At 42.2% G+C, this 22,061-nt stretch overlaps 1 protein-coding gene across 1 annotated transcript; it reads left to right on the top strand.

The window, feature by feature from the left end:
* The first annotated feature begins 5,241 nt into the window (after nt 1–5,241).
* LOC147632267 (uncharacterized) lies at nt 5,242–7,663 on the top strand. Its single transcript, XM_086807079.1, has one exon. The coding sequence runs from the start codon at nt 5,378–5,380 to the stop codon at nt 7,463–7,465; it is 2,088 nt and encodes a 695-aa protein (XP_086663205.1). The 5' UTR covers nt 5,242–5,377; the 3' UTR covers nt 7,466–7,663.
* The last annotated feature ends 14,398 nt before the right edge of the window (nt 7,664–22,061 follow it).

Below are 22,061 nucleotides of genomic sequence, written 5' to 3'. Positions count from 1 at the left end.
CATCGCAGCACATGCTCATCCATAAGAAATCAACAATTTATTATCCTCAGGCGAATGGCCAAGCAGAATCGACAAACAAGATCTTGCAGAGAATACTAAAGAAAGTGGTAGAAGAAAACTGCACGAATTGAGATCAGAAGTTGCATTCAGATCTATGGGCATTCCAAACTACTTATAAGTTAACAACTGGTTTGATGCCATTTTGATTGGTGTATGGATTGGAAGCAGTTATGCTAATGGAATTCTTGGTGCCCACAATGTGAATTGCACTAACAAATCGATTGTCGGAAGATGAGTCATTACAACAGTGCCATGGAAGAATTACTCAAGCTGGATGAAGATTGACTACATACATATTGGGTTAATACAACGGTGCATAGGAGAAGGAAAAGATGGGTGGATCGACATTCCAAAATGTAGTTTTGAAAAGTTCGTACATCGATGTTGTTGATTAATACCAAATCGAGATTTCTGCCAGGGAAGTTGCAACTACCATGGATAGGACCGTTTTGGATTGTCAAGAAATTTGGAGATATAACATTTCTATTGAGGCAAATTGATGGTACGATTAATCCAAAGGCACTGAATGGCTATCAATTGAAGCCATACTTTGGGCAAATGTCATCGTTTCCCTTTCACAACAAGAAGATGAATCTGCCGAATTTTTGAATTCTGAAGAAGCACCATCGGCAGCAGCAGCTACATCGGATACCGTAGTGTTGATATCGGTATTTTTGGATTGAGTATTTGCCATAATAATAATAATAATAATAATAATAACAACCATGCCTCACGGATTGCACGCAATAATCATTTCATATCACAAAAGAATATTTTAGGGATTTTGGGCATTGATTTTCATTATTTTGCACCATTATTTGAATTATTATGAATTTATTACATATCTGCCCGCATTTCGAGTGCCACATGTCAATCATGCACAATTTTTGGAAATGCCTTTGCGCTACATAAAACAAAACATAATTTTCTTTCTCACTTACTATTCACGTTTTCTCTCTCCATCGCTCTCTCGCTATCATCTTTCTCGCAAGCACTGTCTGCGCAGTTTCGCTTTTGTTGTTCTCTTCCATTTTTTCTTCAGCAATCTACAGCTATGATGATTACTTTCCTTGGGCTGATGGAGCCAAATCTGCATGAGGATTGGGCTCAGGAGTGGCTGCAATTGATCAAGCCATATTACACATTACCACTGCATTTACAAAACAGATTCGGGGCGATGCCTTTGCTATTCCACAGCATGCTGATTTTGGAGCAGAATCCGTGCGAATCAATAATGTCACGAAGCGGATTGACATTGAATTGTTTGCTCAAAGACTTCATCTTCCCCTCACCCCGCATTGTGATCTCAAGTCATTGACGAATTCCGACCCTATGAGTGCTGAGGATGTTTTTGGTCCTAAAAGTTCAGGGGAGTATTATGTAAAGAATGTGGTCAACAACAATATTTTTCATTAGTACTCCTAGTTTAGTACAGTATGTGTGGCTCCACACCAAAGTCGATTGAATATCTCAGGATTTAGTAAGCATAGTTGGGATGGCTGAAGAAGGGGTCGACATCAGCTAGGCCCACATTTTACATCAAAGAGTTTGGTACAATGTGAAGTTGATACAGTGAGCACCGGGCAAGGTTAAGCAGAGTCGGTTGGGGGAGGTTTTGAGATAGTTTTGCTATTAGATGACTTGTTGCCGACTCAAAAGACAATCAAGGGGGCCCCAAGGGGGACGAAATCAACCGAGGGAACGTCTAAGTGGCACCGAACAACAAATATCGTCAATTCTGAAGAAGAAGAGGTTGAGGAAGAATAGGGAAGTGCCCTTGTCAAAAGGAAGCAACTATGTACACAGTGGGTGAGTCTTCTAAGACTCAAGAGTCCTTTTAACAATCGAATCTTGTATGACCGGAGGAGAGGCAACAAGTGTAGGCGGCCACACCATTACAACTAACTTTTGCAGATACAGGGGCCTTACTCAAAATTAGCCTCAATGCATGATTATATCTACAAAATGAGGCCAAGGAGTATTTCGAGGCGCATACCAATGCAGGGCATTTTTTGGCATGTCTTATGGCATCGATGCAAGCCTCGATGTCTGGGCATCTTGTAGTAGAGTGTGCACCCGAATTGCTTGCATTGTTAGACATGAATTCTGCTCATGACTTGGATGCTTTTGTGCAGAGTGCGGCTTTGGTTACAAGGTTGATGACCACTCTAGCATTACGAGTTAGGTAATAACATGATAGCTATCAACAATCGCCCAATAGATGTAAACGAGAATTGTGGCATCATCAATTTAAACGATGTAGAGAGCTTAAGGTATTCCTATTTTTCTCTCCCTTTGGTAAGAGTTATGTTGAATTTTCGAACAAAGTAATGGCCACTTTCGACATTGAAGGTGTATATTTGGTCCACTTTCAATATCAAAAGTGTTATTTTGGAAACAAGGGAAGGGCACATACCCCTTTGTGTATTAAATGTGCCAACTCCCCATCATACTTTAAGTATGGGTTTTTTTCCGCTCGCATTTGTCACTCACATAAACAAACATAGATTCAAATGTTCTTATGAGTTTGTAAATTTCTATCTTGCGAGGTACTTGAAGATCTCCATCAAATATAAGCATAGGCTTGCGAACGTTACCCTAGTATCCTTTGCAAGTATGCTTTTAAATCCATGTTCCTTCAAGCATTGCAAGATGATTATAAGTAAACACATGAGCACACATTCTTTTAAAAATACATGGTTTCTGCCCCCCCTCCCCCCCCCTTTTAGCGTATGGGAGCAAGTGCCCTCGAAAACTCATGCACACACCCTTTTTACATACCTCCACAACACAGAGCCGTTCGAACCCATGACCCCCCTGTAGGGAGCCGTGAGCCGAAACCATTAGGCTATGACTGCTTTGGTGAAACTACATGGTCTTATGTTTATTACTTTTAAACTTTGGCTCAAAGGAGATGTGTCAATGAAAACCAACAAACATTTGCTAACATGGCAAACCAAAACTTGAGAAAAATACGCATAGAACAAAGACGTTCTGAAAAAATTAGGATGTGAAGGAAAAGCCAAGGCCAAACGCTTCGACATGGTATAAAGTAAAGATTTTGTATAAGCAATGGCATTCTAAATATGGGTACCAAATTTTGCACTCATATTAATTAGATCAGGTGGGTATTTTATAAGGTGCAAGGTTAAACATTAAGGTCCAATGTGCAAGGTTTTATAAGGTGGTTTGGAGGTCAAATGCCGCTGGTTTGAGGCGCTCGTGGATTCCGCCCGGTGGTTTATCTGGTAGCTTCCGCTTTAATACCTTGCTCTCGTGGTGCCTTCACGTCCTTCTCCTGTGGTTTCCGCCCGATGGCTTATCTGGTAGCTTCCACTTTAATACCTTGCTGTTGGTGCCTTCACGTCCTTCTCTTCATTCGCCTACCCCTCTCATCTTCGCTTGGCTTTTTAGCCTTGTCGATAGAGGGGCAGGCACACTCTCCTTGGCTCATCTGGTCCGTCTGGTTGTGGTTGTTTATCCCTTGGCTGCTGTCAGGTAAAAGCGGCTCTATAATCGGTCCTCGTATACATATTTGTGCATTTTATGTTTATGTTTGCATGGCGCCTTGGAGATAGCCATCCGATAGGGGCTCCGTAGGGAAACCCCGGACTAGGGCGTCTACTGGCACTACGGCACCTCTGTTGCGTCCTCCGTTACAAGCTGTGAACTCTGTCGCCATGCCTGTTCAAAACAGGTTCTTTGTAGGCAAAGAGAACATAGATCCTAAAACTAGCGCTTGTTCTTCTATGAGGGCTTTGAAAAGGAAAGCACGAGATATAGGTTTGCCTGCATGCTTCTATATATATTTATGTATTTTGTATGCTTGTTTCGATTTTTTTCTCTTGATGTTCGTTGCATTCTTATTTGTAGGTGTATCTGAATCTATGGATGCACCTCCCAAGAGGAGTGAAAATATGTAGAGTTTCCAAACCTATCAAAGTTAAGGACTTTGAGGTTTCTATCATTGTCGGTGTTGGAAGTACTGATCTTGACATTTCCTTCTAGGCTCTTATTTGTAATTTCAAAAGGAATGAATGCACGAAGGGCCTGGCTGCATTGGAGAAGGGCAGCACTATGAACCACTTGCACTGTCAAATCGTGGTCAAGATGTGAGCATCTTCTCTCATTTCTATCGGTAATGCACTAAAGTCATACATGCATTGGGATACATCCAAGCCTGATGGTGGGCTTGTCATGTGTCATGCTCTTCGTCAAGTGAAGATGCATACCTTCGAGGGCATGTTAGGCTATCGCATGAAGGATATGCACAAATTGCAATTTAGAGTTTTGGTCCACAATGTTTCTGCCGATGAAATAAACCAAGGCAGAACTCTGTATGGACAGTATGGTCAAGGTGATTTGAAAAACTAAGTCTGCTTGACTTCTCTCAACATCTTTGTTGAGAGGGCATTTGTGTTCATGGTGAACTTCCTTCTAAATTGAATGTCAGCAACTCTGGGAGTGACTTTGCTCAATATGATACGAACGGGGAAGTTCTTTCACTCTGCCTCGTGGGTTGTTTCTCGTATAGGAAATGGCATGAGCTCAACTAAGGCAAGAGCCGTCTAGAAGTGCATGAAAGATCTTGAAAGTGCTGATCTGTCGGACATTCGCAAGGTTTTCTTCCACGACAGGAGAGTGAGCACATTACTTTTTCCATGGATCTCATCCCGGTAACACTGAAGTTGAAGAAATCGATCTAGTTGAAATGGAAGATGAGGAAGAGAAGATCCAAGACTTTCTTTGGGCTATAACTGAACAACAGGAATACATTCCTATTGCACCCCGTCTAGATCTTAGTTCTGATGCAATTTTGTAATTTTTCAAATGTATTTTATATCTCAATCCAGCCATGCATTGTGGCTATTTGACAACTGTAAATGTTGGTGTTTGTATATATTTCTTTTTGTATAAAGTGAAATATTTGTATATATTTCTTTTTATATTTTTTTGTTTTTCCAAAAGTATATAATAATACCTTAGAGTTTTAATTCCAATAACCTAAAGTACAAAACCTTAGGTCATTCGATTAATTCGATCAATATGTTACTATGACCAAATATGTCAAATGTGGTGTTGTTGCTACCAATATTGCATTGTGTCCTAGATGTTCAGTTTGGACAAGCCACCAGTGAGAAATGTGTGCAGTCTTTATTGCTTTTTGTTGGGAAGAGAATGTTTGTAGTCAAACCAACTTTCGCAAAGCTTCAGGTTTTGTGTGCTTTATAAAACGGTGAGTCTCTCTCTCTCACGGTAGATTGGTTAGGTCATGGAGTTAGTATACAACATGTTATGACTCCCGTCGGATAGATCAATGTGGACACTCTCTCTCACAGACACACACACGCGTGCGCGTGTGATGGAGAGGGAAGAAGGAGAAGAGGAAGGCACGCACCATCAGGAACAAGACCAGCCACGAATGATGGAGGAAAGTGATGAAGAAGGAGCGATGCAGAAACAGGAGGGAGAACCACAAATCAGAGTGACTTATGGCGTGACAAGAAGCTGGAGCTTTCCTGCTGGAACGTTGGTATCAGATGCCATCCGCATGCTCACAGGCGGAGAAATGAACAAGGACATGGCTCTTGAAGCAGTTGTGGATGGCATCTTGCTACCTTTACCCTCGGGATTTCGTCTGCAAGCTATCCAGGGCTGGCGATATCAAGTGAAAGTACAGGAGAGGCTACCTCGTAGATTTGGGGCTGGGCATGCTGTGAACCCTGAAGACTACTATTATCTGACGCCTCGGGGGCTTGAACCCCTTGTAAGCGATCTAAGGAAGGGAAAATATTGTGTTTTGTGTGACAGGAGGCAGAGTGGAAAGACTACTCTAGCTTTTGCTGTTGCAAAGGCGCTGAAGGAGGGGAGCAATGCTGCATGTCCAGTTTATGTTCAGGGAATGGGGGCTGCCAGGCAAAGCTGGGATGCGTCCACTATGTGGACATGCTTTTGTGAGTATTTGCATCTAGCGAATCCTACTTTGTTCAGGAAACCAGCAGAAGATGCTGGCACTGACCGAATGTTCCTTTCTTACTTTCTCAAGAGCAACCTGGCAGCTCCAGTGACACTTATCTTTGATGAAGCTGATAGTTTGCTGCACCTGTCAGCCGACTGTCTGGATGAACTCTTTCATACTATCAGGAACATGAAGAATGATAGCAACTCCTACAACTTGAAGGGTTTTTTGCTGGTGGGCGTAGAGACAGTGAAGGACCTCCTTGAGGCTCAGTACAGGAGAAGAAAAGCTGAAGCTGAAGCCTCCAATGTTGACTATGTCCCTGGAAGTTCTCCAAGCAGACTATCTCCATTTCCGCACGATCACACAGTTACATCATCAGCCTTTGATGTAGCAGACATTGTAGAGCTGATACAACAGGCTAATGTGGATAATTTGGGCATTATCCGTGATGTGGCACAAATCGCAACCTCCATATGGGAGTGGACAAGTGGGCACAAGGGACTGGTTGGGACTTGCTTGGCATTCATGATGCAAGAAGAGGCCTCCAGTTATAGAGCTTGGTTAAAGCTCTCAGATTCTTCTAAGCTCGCCAGATATGTCTTTGGACAGGCAACTTACAGCAGGATGATGCGGTACTTTAGAACATGGTCCCACTCCCATTATGATCTCCTAGCCAGCTTCTTGGAGGCGGAGGAGCGCGTCTTCCAGTCAGTGGCACATATCCGTGATCTGCTTGCAGAAGGTGTTCTGGTTGCCAGAGAGCATGAGCTTGATTATTTTGTGAGGATTTCTTCTCCGTTGCTCCGGTCTGCCATATTGCGCCGCTGCTCCTTCATAAATCAGCAGGTAGACAAACCTCCTAGCTCACAATCTGCAGTTGATCGTCTGTGGGTAATCCGGGAAACAATTCGAACCCTTGATGGCCATGCAATATGCAGGCCTGAGTGTTGTAATGCATCTGGTTCTCCTTCCGAGTATGCACTGCAGTTTGCTTTTATGTGCAGGATCAAGACAGTGCTACAACATGCCTACCCCGAGGTTGGAGCCGTCGTCTTGCCTGAGGTGAAGGAAGTGGTGGCGGAAGGTTCTCGACGTAGCAGAATGCGCCTTGATACTTTGGTGCGGGATAGAGATCACTTCCCAAAATTTGGTTTTGAGTTTCTTGTAGAGGGAAAACATGATGATGTGTTACACCATTATGAGAGGGCTGTTGTGTATGCGCGGCAACACTCAGCACAGGTCTACCTTGTGCATTTTGCAATGGATAAAGACCCTGAAGGAATTCAGCCAGAAAATGAGAACGTTTTCTTTTGGGCAGTAAGGTTTGATCAAGCCCACCAAGTTGCAATAGTGCGCACTTTGAAATGCACAGGAGCACGTGAGGAGCATGTTTTGAGGCTGAAGGGCTGGACCGGACGATTCTGTTTTAATGACTTGGTATAGGGCTTCCATGGGTCTGAGTTGGAAGACCTGAGGCCAGACATGGAGAAAGTAGGGACTTACGAACCCAGCTTGGCATAACTCAATTAGCTTTGATGGCAAGGAGCCGCCTTCTTCTTTTGTTGAGTCAATTTTCTGTACTTGGTCTGAGGAATGTTGTTACTGCCTTGGCACCCATATAAGTGAATTACCTTTATAGTACCCTTGTGCCTCAAGTAGCTACCTGTTATAAGTGTACACCCTTAGATTTCTTTGATTCTTATGTTTTTTTTTCAGCAGGGGTGGTAGTTGTTGGGGTTGGTTTGGCGGGTGTACTCGGCTTGCAAAGATTGTTTGACAAGGAATGATTTTGCACTCTTTGGGTGTTCTTGCTTTTGTTGAGCTTCAATGTTTAGTTGCCTTTTTTCGTTCCTTTTCTTTGCTTGCAGAGGTTCTAGGTTGAGTGGTTGTTTCATGAACTTTATGAAGCTTACAATGTCCCCCCTGTCAGAATGCACAGCAGAAATGAAGAAAGACAACTGCTGTAGAGAGCAAAACGCAGGTGAGAGAGGGAGAGAGAAGCTGTGTAACTCTGCTTTATATACACAATAAAATCCCGAATCATACAATGGCAAGTGTGGGGGGCAAGGGGCCATTTTATATGGCCCCAGGCTGCTGGTCGGCCAGCCCAAAACAGGCCAACAGCAGCCAGATGCTCACGACCAGCACAAAAGTGCTCACAACCTGCAATATGCCAGTCGGCCAGGTACTCCAGCAGTTGGCCACAGCTGCATAGCAGGTCGGGTAGCAAGGGATCAGTCGGCCAGCATCTGAAACAACCGACAACCCTCCCACACCCATAAAAAATGGGATAAAATATATGGAGAGTGAGGAAAAATGGGGGAACACCAAAACTGGGCGGGCACACCCACAACAGAGGAGATGACTGCTACCCCCCCCTAGTATTTTTTGCATCTTCTGATGTGAGTTTTACAATGTTTTAGGGTCCAAGTCCTCTGTATTGAAGCTTTATATTGTACTTCCGAGCGAAATACGATAGGATGTTATTGCCTTGTGCAACATTCTCGTTTTTTAAGTTGGAGTCATTCTAAACTTTCCTTTGTTGTTTTTCTACAAACAATTCGTGAGTGGCATGTTATTGCGTCTCTTCAAGTTTCTCAATGATTAGTAAGCAATTCGCTAAGGAGTTTCCTCCTAGCCTTTCTTACATTACCACACGTAGGTTAAGAATGATGAATTTTGTGGGTATATCTGCCCAATTCTGTAGGCTGAACTAAAAGGCATTGTGCTTGTTGGGACACTGTATGCCAAGAATCTTTTGCTTGCAGCTTGTGTCAACTAAAGAAGTGCCACATTGCTCAACCAGAAGCAATACTCCTTGGACATCGCATATCAGAGAAAGGTTTTGAGGCCGATCCTTCAAAGATCCAGGCCTCGGTAGAGTTACCATCACCAACTATCACCAAGGAGTTCGTCACCTTTATCCGAAAGGTTAGATACATGGCATGTTTTATTTTTCTTCTTTCACAACTCATTTCACCTTTGCAAGAGCTGACTCAAGAATTGGTCTTCACATGGGGAGAAGAGCCCGAGAATTGTATTCAAGAGGTAAAGAGCATCCTTAGCACATTAACCGCTATCATGCCACCTCAATGGGATCAACCGTTTTATGTTTTTCGAAGTGTGGGTACCAAAGCTATGGGGGTGGTTCTTTTGCAAAAGGATCCGGAGACCTCATACATGCGTCCCATCTATTTTTCTAGCAAGGTAATAACACAAGCGGAGAGAGGGTATATGGCTGCGGAACAAATGGTTTCAGCTTTGATGTTTGCAGTAAGAAAGTTTTGTTCCTATTTGTTGCCAAGGCAGTTTGTGGTTTTGACAGTGGATAACACGTTTCCATTTGTGATTCAGCACATGACCACATCTTCAAAAATTTCTAAGTGGGTATTGGAGTTGCAGCAGTATGATTATAGCTTTATTGTTGAGGATAGCACAAGAGCATGTCTAGTAGATGTACTTAGCTTTATTGTTGAGGATAGCACAAGAGCATGTTTGGCAAACGTACTAACATATCACAAGAAGAAGATCACCAATAAGGCTATGGACAAGAAGAAGATCACCAATAAGGCTATGGACAAGAAGATCGACCCTATACCACCTCACACGGAGCTAACAAACACCTTCACTCTGAATTTTGATGGTGCATACCGGTGAGTGACGACTTGATCTTGCAACAGGAGGGATCATCTTTTGACACAAGCCAGGAGCTGGTTTGCCGTGTGGGTACAATTTTGCTAGATGTTCATTCCAACAACGAGGCAGAGTATGCTACACTGCAAATTGGTTTAGAACTTTGTTTAGAGCATGGTATCAAGAGGGTTATGGTTAAGGGGGATGCACTATTGATTGTAAAGCAGGGACATGGGCCTGTTAGAATTCAAAGCTATTGGCCTGGGTAAGAAAGGTGAAGAATCTAATGAACAAATTTGAAGCATTTCAGTTGCAGCATGTTGCTAGGGTAAACAACAAAGAAGCAAACGCCCTCGCAAATGACCAATTCGAAGTCACAATAGCCACCATTAGGTTTCAGGAGCCAAAATTTCAAGGGCAAGAGTGATAGAATGTGCAGCGGAAGAAGGGAATGTGGAAACACATGAGAGAGAGTGAGAGAGGGAGAGATGGAGAGGAAACATAGGTGAGAACCTGCTCTCAATATCATCATCCAAGAATACATGTCCCGAGCAAGAGGGGAGAAGACCTCGTATGTGAGGGACTGCAGCAAACAATGCTAAGCAAGCAGTGAAGAATGAGGGAGGCAAGCCAGCTATATATATGTCCATATGAAGGCAGCTGACTAGCATCCACACGATTGGGTGAATGTCCACGACTAGGATAAATATCTAAGGCACCATAAAATGGGGAATAATATGGGAAAACGTATGTGAGGGGTGACTAGCCCCTCTAGCTAACATGGTCAGCCCTAGAGGCTAAAATAGGACACCAAACAGGAAGCCAACAAGAAGGGGATGATGTCTAACACCCCCTCTTAGCACCGGATGCTGAGTGAACTCCAAGAAGCCAGAGACGCTGTCCTCGATCAAAGATGAAAGACTGTAGAAACAAGTACCAAGAAAGCTCCACAAGCAATCTCCTCAGCAACTTAGCTACAAAAGCAACAGAACAAGTTGCCAAGCACACCGCTCCTCTGGAAGAAAACAACCATGTAGGCTATGACGTGCTGCTCCAAATAATGGTTCCAAACCCAAGTGTAAGAACACTCCCCAAAGTCGAATGTCGTGTATCCAACCTGAAGAAGGTATGAAAAACCTCATAACCAACCAAGATCAGATCCTGTAGATAATCAATCCGTTGCTCCTCACTGGAACCCTAAAAAGAAATAGAGTCAATCTGCTCCAACTCTGTACCAAGAGTAGCTAAATGCTATACAAAATCATCCTCTGAAAAGGTCGACATCGCAAGATGTAAAGACCTTGTCGAAAAGATGAGGTCCATCTGCTCAAACTCCGTACCATGAGCTACCCAAAGCTGTACATAAGCACACTCCATTGAAGTGGGCATCGCCAAATGAAAGGATTCCACATCCCCCTCTGATAAAAGATGTCGTTGGATTGGTATAAGTCCAACCTGATTCTGATCCAAATCCAAAAAAGATGTCGTTGGACTGGTATAAGCCCAACCTGATTCTGATCCAAATCCAAAAAACTTTGGAAGTACCACTGTGCCCCAGGCACGGTTAGCAACCACAAATCCAAAACATCCCACTGGGTCCAAAAAACCATCCTCTAAAACAACAAACCTGCACACTGCAGAAGCAAACCAAATGCTGAACTAGCAGGGGGAGGGGCATCCTCAGAAGCATCACAAAGAGATGTAGAGGTAGACTCCTCACAATGAGGAAGGGAAGCGGGAATATAAACTGCAATGGTAACAAAGTCCTCAAAAGCATCACTGAGAGTAGAAGATTGTTCCATAAGTAGAATCAGATCCCAAGAATCAACAACAAATAAATGATCCATGTGAGAGGATCACACCTCAAGGACAAACACCCTCCTTGTTCTGCAAACACTGCAAAGAACACAGGCTTGGACAAAATAAACTCTGCTCAGGATCTCTGAAAAGATCACTGCTCTTCTCCCAAAATCTGTAAACTCCTGTCACTGAAGAAAGTCTCCACAGATACAAAACAGCTCCTGAAACTGATCCTCAAGTGAAGTAGCTGGAGATAGGTCCCCTCAGAGTGTGTAGAAAACTCCTGTGGAAAGCAAAACGCAGCCAAAACACTGCTGTCCAGCAAAAAATAGCACTCCACAGCCAACAGAAGGCAAGGATCATGAATAAACCGGGAAAACGTGTAGGCTAGGAACAAAACACAGGTATAGATGCTCCAAAATCAGCAAAACGCTGACTGAAATCAGAAATTAAGTATCCTCAAGTACCAAACTGCCTCCAAAGTCACAATCCAAACAAGAAACCCCCTCTGCAAGTGATTTGTGTCCACTGGAGAAGAAAACACAGCTAAACAAGGGCTACAAACCTAAAAATTCAGGCCAACCAATGTCCACACCTCCTATGAGGAAAAACGATGAAGAGAATGTACCTTCGGATCCAACAGATGAAGCCCATAGTGAAGGTAGAGCTACTAGCAAGATTAGTTCAGAAAAACGCAGCAACCATGGCTGCAAATCTGAAAACGTAGAGGTATTCAGGGTAGTAGAAAGGGAAAATTCTGCAGACGCAGAAGAAATAGGTACACCCAAGCCTTAGATCAGCAAATCGGCATAAAAAAACCTGTAGGAGAAAAAACGCAGCATGTAGGCTACTGTTGTCCTGCACGGAATAGGCGGCTAGCACTACAAGGGGGTTGATGCTGCTGAATATGCTGAAAACTGCTTGTAGAAACCACCTGTAGAAAAACGTAGCACACTAGGTGCTATTGCCCTAAAAACAGTGCAAAAAATAGGTGTGAAAGGGGTTCTCAGAGGTCAAACTGATGAAGAAAGACACAGGGTGCTGAGAAGAAATGCCTGGAAGAGGCAGGCGACCAACAGCAATGCTGAGAAAAAAAACGCCAGATCTGTCCACCTTGCTGAAAACGCAAAAACGCAGGAGGGAGAGGAGGGAGCATCCAACACTGTAGATCACCGGCGCTCTGATACCATGATAGAATGTGCAGCGGAAGAAGGGAAAGTGGAAACACATGAGAGAGAGTGAGAGAGAGAGATGGAGAGGAAACACAAGTGAGAACCTGTCTCAATATCATCATCCAAGAATACATGTCCCGAGCAAGAGGGGAGAGGACCTCGTATGTGAGGGACTGCAACAAACAATGCTAAGCAAGCAATGAAGAATGAGGGAGGCAAGCCAGCTATATATATGCCCATATGAAGGCAACCGACTAGCATCCACACGACTGGGTAAATGTCCACGACTAGGATAAATATCCAAGGCACCATAAAATGGGGAATAATATGGGAAAACATATGTGAGGGGTGACATGCCCCTCTAGCTAACATGGTCAGCGCTAGAGGCTAAAATAGGACACCAAACAGGAAGCCAACAAGAAGGGGATGATGTCTAACAAGGAGCAGCTTCAAGATATTTCCCACTTTCTGCTAACTGGTGAGTGTCCAAAACATTTGACGAGTGTAGAAAAGCATAGATTGGTTAAGAAAATAGCCGCATACCAGCGGATTGGGGACCATTTAAGAAGGGTTCCATCAGCCAGGGAATTTTTTGATATTTTAAAAGCATGCCATGATGATGTATGTGGAGGTCACTTTGCACAGGAAATCACGAGTAGAAAGATTCTTCAAGTGGGGTTTGTTTGGCCTAGTTTGCATAGAGATGTACAACATTGGTGTAAAGCTTGTGAGGCCTGTCAATTGGCGGGAGTTAGAAGGCTTTCTTGTAAACCAAAAACCCCTATTCTCTCTTTTGGGCCTTTTGAAAAGTGGGGAATAGATGCCATTGGACCACGCCCTAGGACACAATCGGGGAAAGAATACATCATTGTTGGGGTAGACTACATGACCAGGTGGGCAGAAGTAGTTAGCACGAAAAGAATCACTCCAAAGGATGTAGGAAAATTTATCTTTGACAACATCTCTAGTAGGTTTGGAACACCCCCTTGTAATCATACCAGATTGAGGCCCAGGGTTTAGAGGGGAGCTTGTGAAAGATTGTTGCACAAATTAAAGGTTAATCAGAGGCATTCTAGTCCCTATTATCCACACTGTAATGGTTTGGTAGAGAAAGTTAATGGCATGCTTTGCAAAGATCATCACAAAGCAGGTACATGACCGACTGAAAGACTACAAGTACTTGTCCTCGGCTCTATGGGCTTACCGGACATCTTTCAAGGCCTCCACGCAATTTACACCTTTCCATTTGGTCTACGGGCAGGAGGCCCTACTTCCAATAGAAGTACAAATTCCAAGTCTGCGGCTGCTAAGGAGAACCCAAGTACCGGCGCCAGAGATGCTCCAACAAAGACTTTTGGATCTACAACAACTAGAGCTTGACAGAGACTAGGCCACCACCTGCAGATGAGAAGGAGACCCAGAATTTCAAGAGACAACTTCACCTCCAGCATCTGAAGGAGGTACCACCTTAGAGGTATGAATACCTTTAAAGCAAGGGGGGAGGGCTAAGTAGTATGAGTGAGGAAATTTTGAAATGCCTCCCCAGCACAAACTTTTCTTGTCCTTTGCACAATTGATTTGCATAAGGCACTGCACTAGCACCTAGACACCGCACTTTTGATCAAGCATGGACTCACACTAGGTCCATTCACTTCACAAGACACTACAGCTGCATAGATTCACGTTCACAAAGTCATATACCTCCATTCTAACCCCCGGGGGCGTGTTTTTCATCAAGAATACAGCACCATGGATTTCAACACCATCAACAGGCCTCCGTCGCACTCCATTTTCCTCATTAGAAGCACACTAACACCATTGCTAACTCATCTAGCAAGCACATCACCCCAGGAGCACACCCATATGTATATACATCACCCCAGGAGCACGGTTGCTCATCTAGGCCTAAGGCACACCTAAACCACTCGTGTACACACTTCAGACACACCACATCTACAGATGCCCCATATGTGTACAAAGCCATTCATTTTCATTTTTACTATTTTTATTTTATTTTGTATTATGTACTATTTTCTATTTATTCTTTCTTATTTTTATCTATTTTTTACTATTTATTCCTTATTTTTTATTTTTTATTTCTTATTTTCTAAATTATTTAATATACTCTTTTTCTATTATACCTTGTATATATTTATTAGTATTTATTCTATTTTATTTACTAGTTTTCTATTTATTATTAGTTACCATACTATTATATGGCTATTATCTTATTTGATATATATTTACTATATTATGTATATACTTATTTTTATTATTCATTTTATCTATTTATTTCCTCCTTTTATATCTTCTATATATTATTATACATATTGGTACTTACTATTATTTTCCACGTAATATTTACCACATTATATACCTACTATTTGATTATATATATATATATTCACTACATTATGTATATATCTACTTATTTTTATTTTATACTACACTTATATACTTAGTATTTTATATTTATTATATATATATACTCATACATAGTCTTTTCCATGTACATAGTATACATAATATATATATATATATATATATATATATATATATATATATATATAAAAGCTACATGGCCAAACAATATAAAAAAACAAAAAAAAACCTATATTTATGGCCTAGTATATCTATCCCATATTATTATGTTGTTTGAAGTTAAGAAAAATAGTATTCGTAATTTTGTGTTTCGAAGGAGATTAAAGATGGCTAGGAGCTGTACATTCTTGAGCGCGAACCAAGTACGTCGGCTTCGAATTTTAGATGCAACATGCATGACTCGCCATAAATGGTCACAGACAAGGACTTGCATTCGAAAACAAAATGGTGCTAATTTTACGGATTACTTTGCCATAGCTGGAATTGAAACATTTGGAAGGGTTGAAAATGAGGAGCATAGTGAACCCCAGGGCGGAACCCCATGGCGGAATCCACTTGGATTCAAGAAACAGAACTATTCTCAATGCTACGGTTCTTCAGGAACCTATCAATGAACCTCACAATGCTCAGACACATAGAGATTTGGCGCGGGGCCCTTTCTCATTTGATTTAAATGAGCTATACCTATGGATGATAATTTACATTTTATAACATTTGATGTTGGTGATGTGAAAGATATTAAATCTGAATGTCACTCTATAAGGCGGGTGCTTTCTTTGCCTTGGAATGTCAAGCACCCACCAGCAACTATGGTGGTATATTCTGGAGATTGTACTCTTCACTCATTATTAGGAGCCCTTTCTTGCAAGTGTCATTTTTGTAGTGCAATGATTTGGAAGTGTGAGGCGACAAGAAAGCTTGGAGAATATGTAGGCAAACACTGTTGTGGAAGTGGGAAGGTCTCTTTATTGCCATTGAAAAATCCACCTCCTCCATTGGTCGAGTTGTTGCTTGGTAATGATAATGCAAGTAAGGAATACAGAAAGAATATACGCTCTTATAAATAATAATGCCTTGGCATTTGTTTCACTGGGTGCTCACTTGGATAGTCAGTTTTCATAAGGAGAGGAGGAGTATTCAATTTTCGAATCCATGGTACCACCTATCATCGTGTTAGTTCTGTCATACCTGATGGAGCCCGAGATACGACTCCTTGATTTGCTCAGCTTATGTGTATGATACAGAGCATGAATTAGAGAATAGACTTCATGGGATGCCCTCTTTAAATCACAACATTGTTGAAAGGTTGCAAACAATGATATATGTACATAATCCATACGCTCGTGCATTGCACTTCGTTCAATGCACGAGAAATGTTGTTGTCAAGTCCACATGCAGATTTGAGAATGGTCATCATTGAAGCTTGTCGATCAACCTCACGGCAATACTTGGTTCCTACAGGAAGTGAGGTTGCAACTATCATGCTGGGTCAAGGAGATGATTTTCATGTGGAGCATAGAGATATTCAAATAATGTCACGCACAGGTGCTATAAAAAAAATATCTAACTTGCATCGCTCATATATGCCTCTATTATATGTTCTTCTATTTCCTCAAGGAGAGGATGGTTGGCATGTTGGAATTCCACTCAATAGAGAAGGCTCAAATGAGGATACTAAGACCGTAACTCAATGACAATATTATGCTTATAGACTACAGATTAGGGAAGATACAAATGCATGCCTTCTACGCGGTGGTCGTCTTTTGCAGTAGTACATTGTTGATGCATTTAGTAGCATGGAAGAATCTAGATTAGTATGGATACGCAATAACCAGAAAGCATTGCATGCAGAAGTATACCAGGGTCTTGCAGATATGGTTAATCAACGGCGATGTAGGCTCAAAATTCGCGCTGTTCTGGCACTTCTCCCCTAGCCACTCAGGATCATTTCTGATGCATTTATAATGAAGTTGAGCACACTAATTGTGAGAAACAGTAGTTTACAAGATAAAAACACCTTTAATCATGTGTATATACAGTGTTTATCATCCAATGCATCATAATTGCTCCTGGAGGACTGGAGAAGCTATGCCAGAACAGTGCGAATTTAGGCTCTGCAGCGACGATGCAGGCTCAAAATTCACACTATTCTGGCAATCCACTCAGGATCATTTCTGATGCATTTATAAAATAAAATTGAGTACACTAATTGTGAGAAACAATAGTTGATAAGATAAAAACAGCTTTAATCATGTATAAAATTACATTGTTTGTCATCCAATGCATCAGAATTGCTCATGGAGGACTGGGGAAGCTATGCCAGAACAGTGTGAATTTAGGCTCTGAGCGACGGTGCAGGCTCAAAATTTGCACTGTTCTTGCACTGCTCCTCCAGCCACTCAGGATCATTTCTGATGCATTTATGATGAAGTTGAGTACATTGATTATAAAAAACAGTAATTTACAAGATAAAAATACCTTTACTCATGTGTAAAAATACATTATTTGTCATCCAATGCATTATAATTGCTCATGGAGGGCTGGGAAAACTATGCCAAAATAATGCGAATTTGGGCTCTACAGCAACGGTGCAAGCTCAAAATTCGCACTGTTTTGGCACTGCTCCCCCAGCAGCCACTCAGAATCATTTTTGATGCATTTATAATGAAGTTGAGTACATTGATTATGAACAACAGTAATTTACAAGATAGAAATACCTCTAATCATGTGTAAAAATACATTATTTGTCATCCAATGCATCAAAATTGCTCCTGAAGGGCTGGGGAAGCTGTGCCAAAACAGTGCGAATTTGGGCTCTACAGCAGTGGTGCAGGCTCAAAATTCGCACTTTTCTGACAGTGCTCCCCCCAGGCTCCCAGGGTCATTTCTGATGCATTTACAAAAACATTGATGGTACAAACTAGAAAAAACAATGATATACTTGATGAAAATAAGTTTGCAAAAACTGTATTGTATTCATAATAAGAAGTGATACATCATCTTTACAAAAGCTTTCTTACAATATTGAGCTTCCTTCTCTTGTTATTGGGCAGAGTAGTGTGCTCAAGGAGTGATTGGGCTATTTCTTGAGGATCCTCTATGCCTATGCTTTTGGCTATACCTATACAAGCAAGAAGCTTACCCCTAAATCCAGAACCAAAAACATCAAAGGCAAGGGATTTTTTAATTAGAACTATACATTTGGTGCTTTGTGCCATAGAGGCTACACACAGAGCACCTTAGAGAGGGCTTTCAAAAAGAAGAGAGTGAAGGCAGATTGAGGGGTGTAGTCCCTGTGGATAATGGTGATGCCATCCAACAGGAAGCCGACCAAGATAGTATTAGTTTTGGATAGTCCCTGGATACATATGTTAAATTTCACAGTGGATGGAGGTGTGAGAGCTCTTGAATACTGATGAGAACACTTAAAACAAAAGAGTGAAATAAGATACTACGTGAACACTTAAAATTACTTGCTTGTCTCATTTCTTCATCAAAAGGGGGTTCCATATTTATAGCCTTAGAGAAGGCACCTAGATCCATTTTTTTTTCTCAAATTTCTACCTACTACAATAAAGTCCTAAAATCTCTTTGATTCCACTAGCTTCTCCTACTCACACTAAGCCACTCTCACATGACTCCTAATAATTCTAATTACTTTCAACTATAAGGTTTTACACACCCTTTCTACCTTTGAACCATGACCTAAGGTTTCCACACAATTTCATTAACTCTACTTACACAAATGCAAGATCAATATTTTAATATTTACTCACACAAATTCAAGATCACTATTTTAGCACCCTCCCTTGATCGAAGCATCTAAGATGTAGCTTGTGCTTGATCAACACTCAAATAAATAAGAGACACTCATGCTCCCTCCCTTAAGCTACATGCATGATCACCCAAACAAATAGGAGATACTCATGACATTCATGCTCCCTCCTTTTATCTACAACCATGGAGATTCTCACACTCCACCACTCAGGAAGGGAAAAGTCTTGACCTCTATCTACAACCATGGAGGCTCTCACACTCCACCACTCCCTTCATCTATCTACAACCATGGAGATTCTCACACTCCACACCACTCGTTGTTGGGAAGGCAAGGGAAGGGGAGAGTCATGAACTCTAGGCCCACTAGCCCAATTGGTCCACCTGTGATTTCTCATCATGTATGTACATTGGACTGGTATTCATGGTGGTAGTTAAATATGCCGAGGATTGATGCCACTCATGTGATATTGTGGACTTGGCTATCCATTGGGACTTGTGCCTCTGTGTACATGCCCGGAAATGTCTGGTGGATTGGTGTCCAATTGGGTCTGGTACCTCGTGTACTTGCCTTGAGCATGTCTATTTTGGTACTCTTATGAATGGGGATTGTCCATACCAATGTTGCATTGAATAGCATCTTATGTGCTTGCTTGCAATTGAAATTCCATGCTATTTTCATGCTTGCTTGACCAATGTGTAGTTCCGGGTAAGGGGACGCCCACCTGCGAACCGTGCATATGCTTGACATGGTTATGCTGCATGTGACAGGTGGTAAGTATTGGGTCATAAACCTAGCCTTAGGAGTTAACACTAATTTATAAGTGAGTGTATACACACTTCAATAAGTTTTGGGCGACCAAAACTCACTTATAAATTATGACCAACTCGGTGTTCACACACACTGATGTCCTGAGGTGGACAAAGCCTAATATCCACACCAGACCTTATCCCCTTTGTACAAAGGGAGTAACCAGCCATGTTTCCTTTCTAGCTTGCTCCACAAAGCACCAACCTACCATCTAGAGTGGACAACTCACCACCTCACTCTTCCTTCTCTCTCTAGAAGAGGGCGCCTCCTTCATGAGGGCTTTTGGACTGTATTTTCTACACTTTCTCCTTTCCAACTCCATATCCAAGCTTGCTAAGGTGTTTCCCAAGCTTCCAAGAGAGTTTCTGAGTGTTAATCACTCTCTTACATACTCCCAATGATTGAAATTCAACAAAGCAGCTCTATTTCTTGCTATAATTTATGGTCTTGTTGCTGAAAACCCTAATTTCAACCCTCCTTTCTCAAGTTAAACCATAGGGGAAGCTTTCCCAGGGTTCCCTTCATCCTCTTAAAGACTTTTGTCTTCGCAAAGAATTGCGACAAATCGAAGATTTCGACACTCAAAGCACTTCCATCGCAAAGACTTCCATTGTCATCGACTCTACTTGCAATTGGTAAGCTTTTATGCTTAAATATGAAAGCAAGTAGCAAGAGGGAGGAACCGGATTACAAGATCACATACCCTGTGTAGTGTTCTCTTGTCCTACGTGCTCTCTTGCAGATTGTTGCTACCATGTGTTGGTGGAACAATAGAGAGCAAATGGTAGGGAACATGGGCACTTGAGAGGGTAGTGTGAGTTGCAAGTCTACACCGACAACAACTTGAGAGGGTAGTGTGAGTTGCAAGTCTGCACTAACAACCACTTGAGAGGGTAGTGTGAGTTGCAAGTCTACACCGACAACCACTTGTTTGCAATACTGTATTCATATACATTGGTATGGAAATTTGGTCAGAAATGCCCATGACACTATGTACTTGATTCTCCCAAGATCAATATATATTTGAGGGAGGGGCCGGCCGTTCCGGCTCATTGTGTGTCTCTTGTCAATTCAGCAAATTACTTCTTGTATTGAGCATGTGTCCATCAAATCTTAGTGTATTTAAGTGTATTGATTAGCATTGTGTTCAACCAAGTTACAGTTTAGCATTGTGTAAGTCTGATTCAGGGTTGAGGCGTAGGCTAGATGGAATTTAGATTATTCCTCTTTCTTGATATCTTTCATCAGCCTCAATTGATGCACCACCAAGACAAATAAAGTGTTTATCCCTTCAGGGGAGTAGGAAGTGATAGGTTGATCACTCAAAATGTCGACTAGTTTCTTCACTTCTTTCTTAAGGGACATCATCTCGTCATAGGCCACTTGTACCTCCTCAAGAGTGATTGGAAAGAAGATAAGGTCGGGCACCTCAAGCACCAATGGCTCCATCATTTCCTCTTCAAAAGTAGTGCTTCTCTCTTCTATAGGTCTAGCCATGCTTTAAAAATAGCAACCATTGCACACGTTGGCAAATTAATTAAGGACTTCGGGTCCACAATATCAAAGTGCCCTGCAAAGTAGCCCATAAGCACATGTTGCTTCATGTGAAGCCTCTAACCAATTTCTTCATCATATCTTCAATTATGGGCATATTTAGATCAAGCTCGTTATGGGCAACCCCAATCCGCAAGATATTCAATTGGAAGGCTACCTGTTGGCTTGGGGTGCGAGAGGCTTTGAACTGGTCGAAGATGTCTTACCCGAGGAACACTAGCTACTGCTTCACCTAATGGGCATCATTTTCTAGGTCCTAGAGCTCTTTGTAATCCACCTCGAGCTTCTGCATCTCCGCCTGAGCCATCTGCAAGGTTTGGATGATCTTCTATAGATCTTGCTCCGGCACCATGGAAGCTGGGACTGATGGTGCAGCGGATGTTGACGCTCTATTCTGAGCTTGTGTCCTTAGATTCTCTTGCAAACCTGCAATTTCCGACTTTAGCTTCGTGGTCTCCTCCAGCTAAGGCCTCTTCATCGCTTGCTCTTCCTTCAAGAGCTTGTCTTTCTGCTCATTGATTTGTTGGGCTTCAATGTATTTTCTTGTTAGCTCCTTGTATGGCCACGAATTGGCTTCTTGCCTTGTAGTTGCACTTTGAGGCCGGCCACTTCCTTTTTGGCTTCTATGAGCTCAGCCTGCTCCTCTCAGCCGCCTCCTTATGTTCATTCCTTTGTCTTACCGCAATTTCGAGCTCAACAACCAACCCTTGGTGAGCTTCCTCAGCAACCTACTTTTCTCTTCTTGTCGTCTACTTGGCAGTCCTTAAGCTTTCCACTTCTCTTTGATTTTGCAATTGCTTTGTAGTAGCAGCCTCAACTTGGGTTTTCAGAGCCTTGAATTCTATCATCCACCGCCTTCTTGGCATCAATTCCTTCTTGCGCTGTGTCATCCTCCGCCTTCTTGGCATCAATT

The sequence above is a fragment of the Cibotium barometz genome, chromosome 13 (assembly GCF_041138505.1).
Source record: "Cibotium barometz isolate CiBa-2024 chromosome 13, ASM4113850v1, whole genome shotgun sequence".
In the NCBI taxonomy this organism is placed as follows: domain Eukaryota; kingdom Viridiplantae; phylum Streptophyta; class Polypodiopsida; order Cyatheales; family Cibotiaceae; genus Cibotium; species Cibotium barometz.
The sequence above is the reverse complement of the archived record's forward strand: the minus strand, read 5'-3'. Positions and strand labels throughout refer to the sequence as shown.

Excerpts from the sequence above, each read along its gene's own strand:
- LOC147632267 (XM_086807079.1), top strand. The coding sequence starts at position 5,378 with ATGTGGACACTCTCTCTCACAGACACACACACGCGTGCGCGTGTGATG.